This window comes from Pectinophora gossypiella, chromosome Z (assembly GCF_024362695.1).
Source record: "Pectinophora gossypiella chromosome Z, ilPecGoss1.1, whole genome shotgun sequence".
Lineage (NCBI taxonomy): Eukaryota > Metazoa > Arthropoda > Insecta > Lepidoptera > Gelechiidae > Pectinophora > Pectinophora gossypiella.
The window spans coordinates 9,872,448-9,886,203 of record NC_065433.1 but is presented as its reverse complement, the minus strand read 5'-3'; the positions used below and the strand labels follow the sequence as shown (position 1 = coordinate 9,886,203).

Here is a 13,756-nt window from a genome sequence, read left to right as displayed (position 1 = left end):
AATTAGTGTCCTTGACACATACATACACACACAAACACACATACACACACACACACACACACACACACACACACACACACACACACACACACACACGTTTGTTTTCATATTTATTTTTCTTTATTGTTTACTTATAATACGATGTAGGTATACTTCAGGCTTTTGGTACCAACAAGTACTTATGGATATGGAGGAGCGTGACCTTCTGACACAGGTGTTTCACACTTACTAGGAGGTCACAACTGCAAATATTATTATGTACCATCTCTGTTAAAGAAATAAATATTTTTGATTTTTTTTTTTTTTTTTTTTTGATCTCTCCAAGTTTTCGTTAGGATGTCACTAACACCCTGTACGTATACTGAAACAGACTTGTGCGAGCCCGACTCCGTCTTGGCCGCTTTTTATTGAGATGTGAGTCGGCGATTCGGTCACAAGTCGGGTCAACGGCTCTCTGTACTATATTCACTTAAAAGGTCGTAGGAGCTAGTTTCAATAAACAAGTTTACGCGTCTGCGACTCAATCGGGGTCTGAGATTTGCTTCGCGTAAGGATATTTTGTTGTCACATATCTACATGAATACAAATGTTACGATAGTATAATAATGCAATACTTACAGTACGTAGCCGTCGTGAGTCTGTCGATCGTGTCCTGCTTTAGTTTTGAGTTCTTCTTGCCCATTTTCGTTCGCTTCTGACACCGATTCACTCACACTAAGTGTTTCTACTGTCTATAAACGCCACTGAGCGGTGACGTATTACATATTATTCGCTCCCTGACCGCCGGTGTCCACCTGCAAACATACTTTATGTCAGTTTATGTACTCGTGTGGGTTGCCTCGAGTTTCGCCGAAGTTTGGAACTGCTGTTACTGCGATACTCTAGTAACTTAAGTGCGGCGTTCGTTGCCATTAACTGCAAACTCTCTTAGAAACTCGATGCAGCCCGGAGGGAGGGTGCGAATCATTATAATAACTGCAATTTAATATACCTAGCCGCACGCATTGCAGGCATATTTCAGTACTTTTATTTATTTTGGGGGCTTTGTGTTACCTAGCACAGTTTTTGATGTACTCTTGGACAGAAGTAAAGGTTAACAAGAGCCAAGAAAGTTCTTGCGCTCGTCAGGCCAATTCGCACGACTGGAAATAGTGCTCACTAAAACTGGTAGTTTCATATATTTGTTTGCTGCAATGCGTGCCATCTTGCGCATGACAATAAGCAGTTTTATGAAAATCGGAGTTAGCTTGACGAACGCATGAGGAAAGTAAAGAGCCCATCAACCGTCCTTCAAGCTGTAGTCTAACTAACCCAACTAACAACGTGCGAAATTTACACTTCAGGTTACGTAATAGACTGGGGTAAAGTTAGTATATTTCCAATTGTGCTATTATTATTAATCTAATGTCCAATATTTTCACAGAGTGTTATGAACAAATAGTGACTGAACAGAGTCACGGTTGTCACTTGATATTTACAGAGTTACGTCAACAGCAGGTCCCCTGCGTTATCCACCTTTCTCTTTCAGATGACCCCCATCCCCTATCCCTGTCTCGCTCACTATAAATTTTAGCTGTTTTCCTTCTCCTGAATATTGTAGGGCGACGTCGCGCGGGGGCGGGACGTAAACGAAATACTTATTTTGGCGTATCTTTGGCGAAAACAAGCCATTTATAAGATGGTGATAAATCAAGTTCTTTCGTGTCTGTACTATAATATAATTTTATGATGAGAGTTCATGGTAACCTTGAATTTCAAGAAAATAATGTTTATTATCATTTTCTGTGATTGTAATTCTGATTTAGGGAACGCTAATCGAGATGTACTTAAGTGTATTATATTTCTTTATAAACAATGTAAACTGTCACCTTCCCGAATGTTTATGTGGTAGTGATTGATTCTATTCATATAGTAACACAAAACCCAAATAAGCAATGTGGAAAGTCTGGTGAGTTGCCAAAATTCAATTTAAAATGTTTTGATGCATAATAAAATCTGTCTCGTAACTTGACGGGTGGCAGCAATTTATTCTTATAAAAGCGACAGTTTCAAACGCGATGAAATATTATCATCAGTAATTTAACGAGCCAACAGACCCTTACAAATATAATTTATTTGTCATAGTCATAAAGCTCTTATTTGTTCAAGGGGTCTTATGATGAATGAAAGTTTAAGGATATGGTCAGTTTAACTTAAGTTTTAATTTTTTTTGTAACTTGAATAAGATTTTACTGAACTGAACTTGAATAAGGGTTTATGCACGTTGAATACGATTTTAACGTCCTCCAGGGTCCAGTGGTTGAGCGTTGTGCTCATGATCCGGAGGTCCCGGGTTCGAATCCCGGTGGGGACAAATCACAAAAATCACTTTGAGATCCCTAGTTTGGTTATGACATTACAGGCTGATCACCTGATGATCCGTGCTTCGGAAGGCACGTTAAGCCGTTGGTCCCGGTTACTACTTACTGATGTAAGTATATAGTCGTTACATGAGGCATGTCGGTGGCCTTTGGCAGGTCAATAATAACCCTAACCTAACCCACACGATAAGAAGAATAAGATTATAGGAGTTAGCGTTTGCTATCTAAAAAGTAAGTAAGTAGGCAGGGTTAGCTCATCAATCAACGTCCCAATAACTGAGGAACGTGAGCATCACGTGTAAATTACGTGTAACACACTCCTCAGCCCTACAAGTAACTCTGTCATACTGTGATTACCTTTTACTGTAACTGTTCAGTGACTGTCCTGCGAGATAACACAACACACTCACACTCCATCACACTTTAGGACAACACTTAATTCTTTCACGGTTACACTAAACTTTTTACTCCGTTTTCACGAATCTGAAATGAGGGAAAAAGAGTCTCTTTACCATCAACTTTTATACAAATAAAGTTTCTTCGCAAAGCATTTCGCGGCCTCATTTACGCCTTTTTTCAAATAAATTAGTTCCGTGCAATGGAAACCTTAGAGCTTGGAATTTTCCGCAAAGCGTTTTTATTAAAACTTATTTCAGCGTGGATTTTGATCGGATAAAACCAAAACTGGTTTCAAATTAAGTGTGTGAGAAAGTTTAATGAAAAAATTACATGATCAAAAACCACTTTTCTGTTTTTTACAAGAGAAAATTGCAAGTTCGCCAAATTCGCTTGAGCAAGACACACAAACTGCGTGAATGATCTGAGTCCAGGCTCCACGCAGCGGAACACAAATCATCGGTAACACATTCATTACAACAATCGCAAGCAGTAAACGTCTGCCCCGGGCAGTTGGAAAATCTTCCGATAGTAGACATTTACACACCCATTCACTCTTGATATATTATGTATGTACGTGGTATAAACAATGGGGGTCAAGAGTTATCTGGACAGTGATCCTCATAAATAAATGGAAATGAAGGACCCCGGAAGTAATGTAATGGAATCGTTGTACTGCCAGCTCTATATTTTAATAATATTATCCAACAAATAGGTAGGTACCACGTGTCCTGCAGGATCGGAAGAGAGAATCTACCTACATTGGTGTTATCTGTCTAATACGTCATGGACACTCCCGTCGTTCCCGGGGTTATTTCATAGGCTTCTTATCTGAGATGTAATTTCCCGGTCATTAATGGCTGGCAGTTTCAGTTTCCTCTGTAATTATAATTCCAGATGAAAATTCCGCGCAATGCTGTTGTTCCAGTGCCAGTGCTGGCACAACGAATTAGTATTAAATACTGTCGTCTCTTGGTATTTAGTTGTTTGTTCACTGACCCATGTCTTTGGTTTAGATATTACAACATTTGCCACTGCAGCATAATGTTGAAAACGTTTCATGTTTATTCTTCATAAGTTACGTACAATATGGCCAATAAATACAATCTAGTTACTTACTTGCTTTTTTATATTTCATGCAGTTTAAATCCGACAGTTTATGTATAAAATGAAGAACTTTATAACGTGAAAATACGTAGGTAATAAAAGTTCCTACTAGCTATCATACTACTACGACTCGACTTGTGTTTCTGCCTTCTTTGCTTGAATATTGAAACATATCTAAATTTGAAGAGCTTAGACATAAATATCCGTTCAAACAAAGGGATATTGCTTTTCGAATAGCCTGCGAATGCGATGCACCGATTGAAGGAAGCAATCGTGTCTTAGGAAACTTTACAGACACATGCTTCCAAAATATTTAGCTCTCGTGTTTATTGGCTTAGAAACGGGGTAGTGTATTTCAATGTCAATCTACTACATTGTCGACAGTTGAATCGATATATATTTTAATATAAGTAATAATGTTTTCAATGCTAATTCTTAGACATAATATGAGTTAAATAAAGGTTAATCAAAAATACATCGGCTTCAGCGGGTCGACGTTTGCCCTCCTTCAGCGATATCGCCTCATTTCAGGCAGGTTCCCTAACCTTATCGTCTGAAGCATTTTGTATAAAATTTATTACCAGGGTCCTTTACACTCCTCAATTTATCCAAAGTGACTGATATACGAGGAAGCTTACAATAACGCTAGCTAAAAATAAACTGGCTTGTACCTACAAGCGACAGAGTTTGTAAAAAGACACTCGTTAATATACAAGTTCATGATGTTAAACTTGAGTGGTTCTTGAAAATATCACGAGGAAAGCTCATGTAATCAGGCGCACCGTGCCGCACCTTCCTATTATACGGTCCAGAGATTTCCATCCACCCAGCGATCGTTACTCGTATCAACATATAATTTTAACCCTGACACGATGATGTTCCAAACTTTGCAAGATTCGAGCCAGACCAATATTAACATTGCCAATTAGATTCATGTTTATGCGGGAAATCGGGAAGATATATCTAAACATTTCGTGATGGGTGACTGTATTTTTTGTCACTACAAAGCTTAATTTGTAACCGTGTAATACAAAGCCTAATTTGGACCCGTGGTAGCCCAGTTGATATAACGCTTACGTCTCACTTTGAAGTCGAAGGTTCGAATTCAGCACAGGCCTAGACCAATGATTCTCGAATTTGTTTTCGAATTCATGTTTGGATCATAAATGATTATCACGTGTTCAGCGGCGAAGGAAACCATCGTGAGGAAACCCACATTCCCGAGAAATGCATTTTCGTAGGTATGTGTCTTAACCTGTACCTATAGGGCTGGTTTTCCTTTCGCGGGTTGGAAGGTCAGACAGGCAGTCGCTTCTGTAAAAAACTGGTCCTGTCAAATCTTCAGGTTAGGTAAGCGGACCCTGTGAAAAACGGGATAACGCTAGGGAGATGATGAAAAAGCCTAACTAGTTCGAAGCAAAAACTACTTAAGCGTCACTCGTCCAAACTAATCCAAAGACCTACCCACTTTGTTGCTCTCTTCTAATTGTGTATTTCTATTAAACAATCTACATTGTACGAACTACTGTATTCACCTCTATTATTGGAAGGTTGTTCCAAAAAGAATTGTTTGTCGATATATAACGTTGCGGATGAGACTACTGTTCTTGCCTACTCCTCAACTTTCCTCTTTCTGAGACTTTACCGGTCGTTATAACTTGCGAGACTCCATATTATCTATTCGCCGTATAACGCGAATAACATGTTCATACATTCCATAACTTTGCTGTGTTACTTTATAGCTTCAATCTAATTAATAGGTATTCTTCTTTGCCTAATCTTTTCCTATCAGTTACAAAAAGAAACAAATCAATGGAAAATGATTTCGATTGAACTCGATTATCCTTGTTGTAGGAAATATATTGTAGCAATTTCAAGTACGAAACGATCTTAACATCATTACAGCGAGGCAATGTGATGTTCATGAGTTCTTTCACCTTTTTTTATTAAAGGGAATTGTGTATTTGGTTTGTTCATTTTCCCGCTCCGGGGTATTTGTTTGAAGCGATTAACAAACTCGTTATCGAGCCGAAATATATGGAAGATGAGTTATTAGGCTACCTATTTTGTGCCTTCCAATTTGAGTAATCTGCGATTGATCCATCGGTATTACCACAAGACCTTCCAATGAGGGACAAAATTATACTGTGTACAATTTCATTGTGCTTAAACCCATATCTTGATATGATATTGTTTTATTTATAAAGCCAGGTAGCTGTGGCTTTGTTATAAAACCTTTTAGGTTAGTTTCTAGTGTTACCAATTAGCAGCTTTGTTCTACATAGATAGTTATTGACCAAATTGCTTGGTTCTCAGAAGGAAACTTAAGAGAAAGTACACTTTTTGTTCATCAGGAAATATTTCACGTTATATAACGTTCCGTTAATTCCATTCAGGATTTCAGATTGAAATGTTGTGTTGTTCATGAGTGGGTAAAAATAATTATTTGAGTAAGTATACATAATGTACTTAGTATGTATGTGATTAACCATCCAACCTGGCAAAGGGCATCAACTGACAGTTCAATCGGGTATCGGCTTCAAACGCCGAACTTCGATTTCTTAGCCGGTACCAAAGAACTGTCAAATAAACGTCAAAAGTACTGAATAAATGGCAATAAATCGGGGATAGCCATCTTGGCTGCTTTACGCGGTACGACAGAATCAAATCGATGATGTTCGGACATGCCGTAGAAGCCCACGGGTCAGTTTCATCTAATACGTAGGTATTATCGATATGTTATCGTTGTATTATAATGAAAACCACGTACTTAAGCGCCATTTTAAAAAATCAGATTCTAAATGTGATTTTCTTCAACAACCTACAAATAAATACCTACAATAGAGACCTAAAATGGAGACCACAATTTTTTACTTGGATTAAAGCTAGCTTCTTCTTCTTCGTCGTTCCCTCACTGCTGAGGATCGCGACCACAGGTTATGGTTTTCCACTCGGTACGGCTATATGCTGCGTGGACCGCCCTCTGTATGCTGCCGCCCACCGTCTTCTTCACGATGTCAGACCACCTCGTAGGCGCCCTCCCTCGCGCACGTTTGCCATCCACTTGCCCAACGATGATCTGCTTCTCCAGACTGTGCTTCGGAGACCGCATAATATGTCCGAAGAAGCTTAGGGCACGATTCCGGCTAGAGCTAGCTTGCCTAATGCTAGTTTTGTTAACCAAAAAGGCATTTATGTGGTTTTCACTATAAGGCCACGATATACAGATAGTGGTGCGATGATATATTTTATGACAAAAAATAAATGAAATACCCAAATGGTGGTTGGGTATGGGTACTTTAATGACATGATTGGTTTTCAACGATCGTTGGTTCCGGCTTTAGTCGTAAATCACCTCCACCAGCCCGCAGTAATGCAGCATGGTGGAGTATGCTCCACAATTCCTTTGCTTTATAGAGGAGAGGCCTGTGCCCAACAGTGAGTCGTATATAAGCTATTTATGTATGTAAGGGTATAGATTTTCTGTACACGCCGAGATGAGACTAAACTAAACATAATTGTCGCAATTATTAGAATGTGAAATCTGTTAGTATCTCCTCTTGTAATTAGTTCTGATATGTAGTTCTCCAATTAGCTATGATGTCGTGGCGACAGGACAATCCAATATCAGTGAGACATGGGAAGCCATTAGCTGTCTAGTTAGTGAGGAGTCTCGTAGCTATCTACATGAATTAACATTGTTATCATTAAAAGTATTAACACCTGAAACCTCCAGAGGAAAATAAACACGAATTACATTATTTAGTTAACACAGTAAAGTCAGTTCTTTGGACGTGATTCTTCACAAGGAAATGTTTCTCGTTCCACCGTCTCGGAAACTTTAACAAATATCTGTTATGAGAATACATTTTTCGCTCAACAACGCGTTTGCTACATAAAATACACTATAGAAGCTAACTTAATTAACAATGGCCAGCAGATTGCACAACTTCGGCGACAGTTGCTGGGTTTGATTTTTCTGCTGCGACGCGACGACGGGAAATAGCGCAGAATTTCACCAACTAAAAGTAAATCCTAGGAAAAATATCTGCGGAAATGCTACGACGAAGGTCAAGTCGTACTTTTCTAGTAAGTGGTCATAATGTAAACGTTTGAAGTGAAAAGGGGGATGGAGTCATCAGACAGCTCCCAAGTAATATGCATCTGAGGTTTCATATTACATTTGATGTCTAGTAAAGCTTTATTGTCTTTCCGCCGCAGGGTGACGGTTGACAAACGGCAGCCAATCAGCTCGCGACACCAAACACTTCAGAGCCCCGATATCGACCCCGCCGGCGTGGTCGACGATTTCCCTCATTCAGCGCTTATCGCTATCGACCCACTAGGGTCGATTAATTCTTTCAAATATTTTTCCTCTCAGACGACGCCCTGAGCCGAGGTTCGCGCCCAACTGGGCACCCTCAGGCCTGTTGTCTTAAACGTTGTACCGGGTGAGAGCCTTCAGCGCTCCCCATTTGTCCGGCCAAGTAGTTAATGCCATCTGCGGCAAATCTACAATAAGTCACGTCAAAAAAAAAAAAAGGTTGACAAACGAAAATGCCGTCCCACTCATAGTTGCATTCGTGGCGGCGACGTATTTCATCCCCCGCTATTCGAATGCAAATTGATCTTTATTTAATATTCATATAATTATTCTATATGAACGTAGAAAACAATGCCAAACTTTATTCCGTTGAAAGCTTATGTAGGCTTGTAGTTGGAGCTTATAGCAAATCAAATTATCTTAACGACAAAGATTACTGAGACGCGGCGTGCAATAAGTGAATATGAAAACAGGCGGAGGGAACTGTGTGCCGCGATGGGGGCGCGTGCAAAGACTTTAGAGCAAGCGGAATCTAAAGCACATTTTATCCTTATCGTAACAAAGACAAACTTTACTAAAACTAGAACATATTTCTTATGCCATCAGCGTTCCCCATTTGTCCGGCCGAGTAGTTAATGCCACCTCCGGCAAATATACAATAAGTCGTTTGTACTTATTTGTTGAACCATATTTCGCAGGATATTAGTAACATAAATCAATACGGTAATTCTCTAATTCGTCCTTTTAATAAGTCGAATAGTCTAGAATATTTTTTGTTTTTTGTTAAATAACTGAGGTAAGTGTTCACATGAAAATCACGAAGAATTATAATAATTTTCATGGTAAATTAATGAGCCATGATTTCGTACCCTTTTTACGGTAAGTACTTCAAAAGCCACAAGTGTTCAGATTAAAACCTGTTATCCCTTTTGGTAGTGTTGGTGCTACGCGTTTATGAACAGTATGTAAGTAACTTTTTTGAGGTAAATAAAAGACCAAAAAAAAACTTTTTTGAGGATCGTATGACATGGCCCACAAGGCCTAGACGATCCAGTCCGCAAGTCTTATCTAAGCTGAATGTCTACTGCGATAAAAGGGGACTTAGCCAGACGAAGCGAGCCGTCCCCATACCGATATGAAGCTCTTTTCATTGCAACGGCCCGACCGACACTGATACTCTAATTTAATTTAAATACATAGAGCCTTCGTTTTAAACTCTCCATTCGAGGAAACCTTTTGAAAATATTTAGTAAAATACGGTATTGTTCGAAAAGTTAGATAGGTAATTAATAAATTCACTCGGAGATTGGGTCGTTGCGCCCTGAACCTAAATTGTTTGTAAAGAACGGCACAACTCGCCTTATTATTATTCTGATGACAACAGGGCTCAGTTTATAGGTACTTTGCTTAGAAAATTATTATTCAATTATATATCTAGAGAGGTATACCTGATGCTGAGGCCCCTACGCAAAGTTGACATTTTGAAATTAGAGCAATAAATTAACATTTAGTATTTACCATTTACTTAGACATTGTTTCAATTTGTCAAATAAGTGAATACGGTGCCCCCGATTCCTGCAGACACATCCTAATTTTATTTTAAATTATACCCGTCATTTTCTTATCGTCCGAAAAGAAAAAGGACGGAGGATTGTCAAAGAGTTAATTTTAAAATGAATGAATGGGTTGGGTTATTCAATCATTTTAAAATTAACTTAGATAATAAAATAGGCATCTCGCTAGTATGCAACCCGTTCGACGTACTTCATTCTGTCAGGTTATTAGCCGATGTAAAATTTTTAGTCGGTTGTTTTAGATTTCTTCTTAAAATTGACGTGTATTCCATAAATTTCATGCCTGCCGATTGGGTAATCTGGGTAATTTCGAGATGCCTATTTTATTCGCATAAGTTTATTTTAAAATTAATGAATGAATGGGTTATTCATTCATTTTAAAATTGACTTGTTGACAATCATCCGTCCCTTTCTTTTTCAACGGATAAGAATAACTTAAAATAAGATTAGATGGCGTCTAGCAGGAATTACCACCATTATGGTTCTAAATAAAGTTAATTTATTCACTTATCATGTTTCGTGACCTTGCTTAATGAACTTATTCCAAAAGTTGAGACGAGACTACTTACTTATTTGTGGGTCGACATCATTAAAAAACTCGCTATAAAAATAGAAAAAAAAATGTCTCGAAATAAAATTTCTTTAACAGAGACAATATCCCGATTCCTTTTCAAATAAAACCTAATTAAATGAACAAAGCTAACCACAGCAATGAATATTTAATCTACGCCATACCGTTTCAATCCCTAGTTAAGGCAATAAAATCCAGAGTAATTATGAAAATGCGACGGCGGCTCCGATCGATACTAACTGCTAAATCGTCTGGAAATTGGAACAGGCGAGGCGAAAACTTATACATAATATTATATTCTCAGTAATATAATACAGTATGAACTCAAAATTTTCAGTAAAAAGCATTCTGTCATCGCGTGGTTGTCTCTAAGGTTTTGAAACTATCTTCCTCTTGTAATAAATCTAGATAGCAGTGACTACCAGCTTGTTCAAACAGCACCAAGATAAAATTTTAAAACGTTCAGAATTTTACACATGTTTTCAATTTGCGATTTATTCACTGATTGAACGCCGAACGGCTCGCCACTTTCAATAAATTAAGCTTAATAAATTTTAATAAGTAAAGTAAAAGCAAAATTAATTCGACCACTTAACGAATTTCAATTTCAATTTTACGTAAGTGTGAATTGGTCAAAGGGCAGGAAGGAGGAAAATATCGGATAAATAGAGGTTCGTTAAACGTAACACGATGAAATTTTAAGGGTCGCAGTGAGTGCAGACTTCAGGCCCGCGGGAGTGCAACGGGCGGTTAGCTCTGGAAATATTTACATCTAACGGAACACGTGAATTTGAAGCAATGCGATCCACCTGTTTGAAGCCTAATTAACACAATTGGTTCAGGCTCCTGAGTAGGCACGTAATTAATTAATGATTAAAAACTTAGTCGCGGGGCCACTGAAACGGATCTTTATTTATGAGACAGATAATAAATAAGGAGCTTTGCGCGGGAAGGCGTGAATATCGTCTAAATTGTCTAAACGTGGTGTTGTGGTGCTTAATGGTGTTCCCCGCCCCGTCTCTCCCTTATCGCACCGTGAATTATATATTCGTTGTTCGTCTTCTGACCGCGCACCACATATATGTCATTTTGAAACCCTATACCAACTCATTAATAAAACAGCTTCAAGCGGAAATACCTACAGCAGTTAAAAAATAGACCTTCATGGAACCGATTCCTCTAAGAAAATAATTGAAAAGTGATAAAGTCGCAACTTACGACATCAAAGGAATATTTTAATAAACAGCTGCAAATATCGTTGATATTTGGTTTGTCGATGTGATAATTAATTGAATTTATTTTTTCATACATATTTTCACAGAAAGGCAGTCAGGCACACATTGGTAGAAATTTCTTATTACAGTTTTCCATCTAAGTACCTTATAAAATAGAATAGAATAAAATAATTTTATTGTCTTGTTTTATTGTGTTGTTGTATTATTGTATTTTATTGTTATTTTTTTGTACGAGAGAAGAAGACGATATATTAAATTCTGTACTAGTACATATTATAGGCGGACGCACCCTGAACAGTGGGTAAGTAATCGAAGCCATCCCACGCATACTATCAAATTTGAAAGAATCTTTTCAAATGCATATGAAATTCTGTAGGTGTTGTGATATGTTGTCTTTGCGAAATGATGAAAACAAAAAAAGAACAAAATGAAATGATGACAAATATAGCTACTAGACTGATTTTAACGTCCCACGCAGTTCATGCAAGCTACTGCGTGCTGTTCTCTTTTTCCGCCTACCCACGTTGGTCCGATTATTTAGTAGTTTTACCCAGAACGTCAAAGGGAATTCGAAAAATGAGTGATTTTATACATTTTGACATACCCTTCCCGAATTTCAACCTTTGCTCGTCAGTGTCTATTGTTTGTATTACAAAATCTATAAAATCACCTATTTAACTCTCAGAAAACTTTCCAATCCGACTAAGTTAAAATATTAATAATAAGCTCATGGGATATACATATATACGTACTTACATAATTAGAGTTACTGCACACTCTTAAAAAATATAATTTAAAAAGCATTACACGACGGCTTGACGAAACTTTTGTGGATTTATGGTTTATTCTTGTTTTTAGTTCCTTTTTGACGAAGCCTGTGGTGGATTTAATGCTGTTTTTTTTTTTGCTTAAAACATTTTTTTAAAGCATTGTAATACTGGAATGTAACGAATTTATTAGAATATAAAAAGGGCGTTATTTTTACCACGAGTAGGGTCGCCATTCCGTTATCGTTGGGACCGGGACAGAATCCCAAGGGACGACTTAAACACCGCCACTAATACCACGAAACGGAAAGCTAATTTAAAGTTAAAAGCAAGGTTGCATTGGAGAGAGGTATTAGAAATATGACCCATTTGACCCTCCTCGAACGCCCCACAATGAATTACTCTGCACTGTTTATTTCCGTAGGTGGGCACAAGATCGCAAATCCATTAACCGCTAATTGACGAAATTAATATTTCAGTAATAGATTACCCTTTAACTTAACTTTAAGTTGAATCAAATGTTAACGGGCTCATTAGGAGTCACTAGTTACTAGTACGGTCACGAGTACTAATATGTATACACTTTGAAACCATGTCACATTAACTTTTTTGAGAGATTAAACCGTAAGTCTCATTAAATGTCAAATGTGATAGTGCGACAGGGTTCTAAAGTGGGTACATGATATTGCTCATGACTGTACTATTTATTCCATAAAACTTACTACTACTAGTACTATAGGTCAGATGAATAGTCCATGGACCGCACTGTACTGCTGAAAGCAGGGTCTGACTAGTACTAAAATTACATTATCTAATGACGGACCTTCCAGGCTACGTTCATTAAAAACAATATAGATGGCGCTGTACAGATTTAACGTTATAATTACCTATTTTTTCATTGTTCGGGTACATAATAATGGCAGATGCATAAATAAAAATATAATAAGACTTGCTTGATATTTGATTAAGACATGTATAGCTATTGCTTCTTTTTATTTTTTTCAAAATTCAAAATTCAAAAATATCTTTATTCAATAGGTAACATAGTTACACTTTGAATCGTCAATTTTACATAACGAACGTCTCATCCGCCTAAAACTACTGCAGCTTCTCACAACCTGTATAGCCGGGGAAAAGAAGCTGCAAGAAAAACCTCGGCACAGGGCCCTAGACGTTCTTTAAAAAAAAAAACATAAAATATTGGTATACAATTGAGTAATTTAGCTGCCTAATATCAGTTTTTATCAGAATAACAATGTATGGACAATGTTTTGTGCCTGCGTGTAATAACAAGGGTCATGAAATTAGAAGGTTAAACGAAGGCAACTCTGTACAGCGCCATCTATATTATTTTTGGAGAAAAGTTTTTCCTAAGCTACTGAAGCCCGTGTCAACTTTTTTATAACTAAATTATTAAGGCCA

The 13,756-nt window shown here is 37.7% G+C and overlaps 1 protein-coding gene across 2 annotated transcripts in view; it reads right to left on the bottom strand.

Moving 5' to 3' along the window:
* LOC126379866 (frequenin-1) overlaps positions 1-13,756 on the bottom strand; it is a 217,539-nt gene that overhangs the window by 120,017 nt on the left and 83,766 nt on the right. For both annotated transcript variants that reach the window (XR_007568391.1, XM_050028837.1), the window contains exon 2: positions 619-794. Coding sequence is in view for 1 of the 2 variants with exons in the window: in XM_050028837.1 (XP_049884794.1) it covers positions 619-682 (64 nt within the window). In the remaining variant the exon portion in view is untranslated. The remainder of the gene's footprint in view (positions 1-618; positions 795-13,756) is intronic.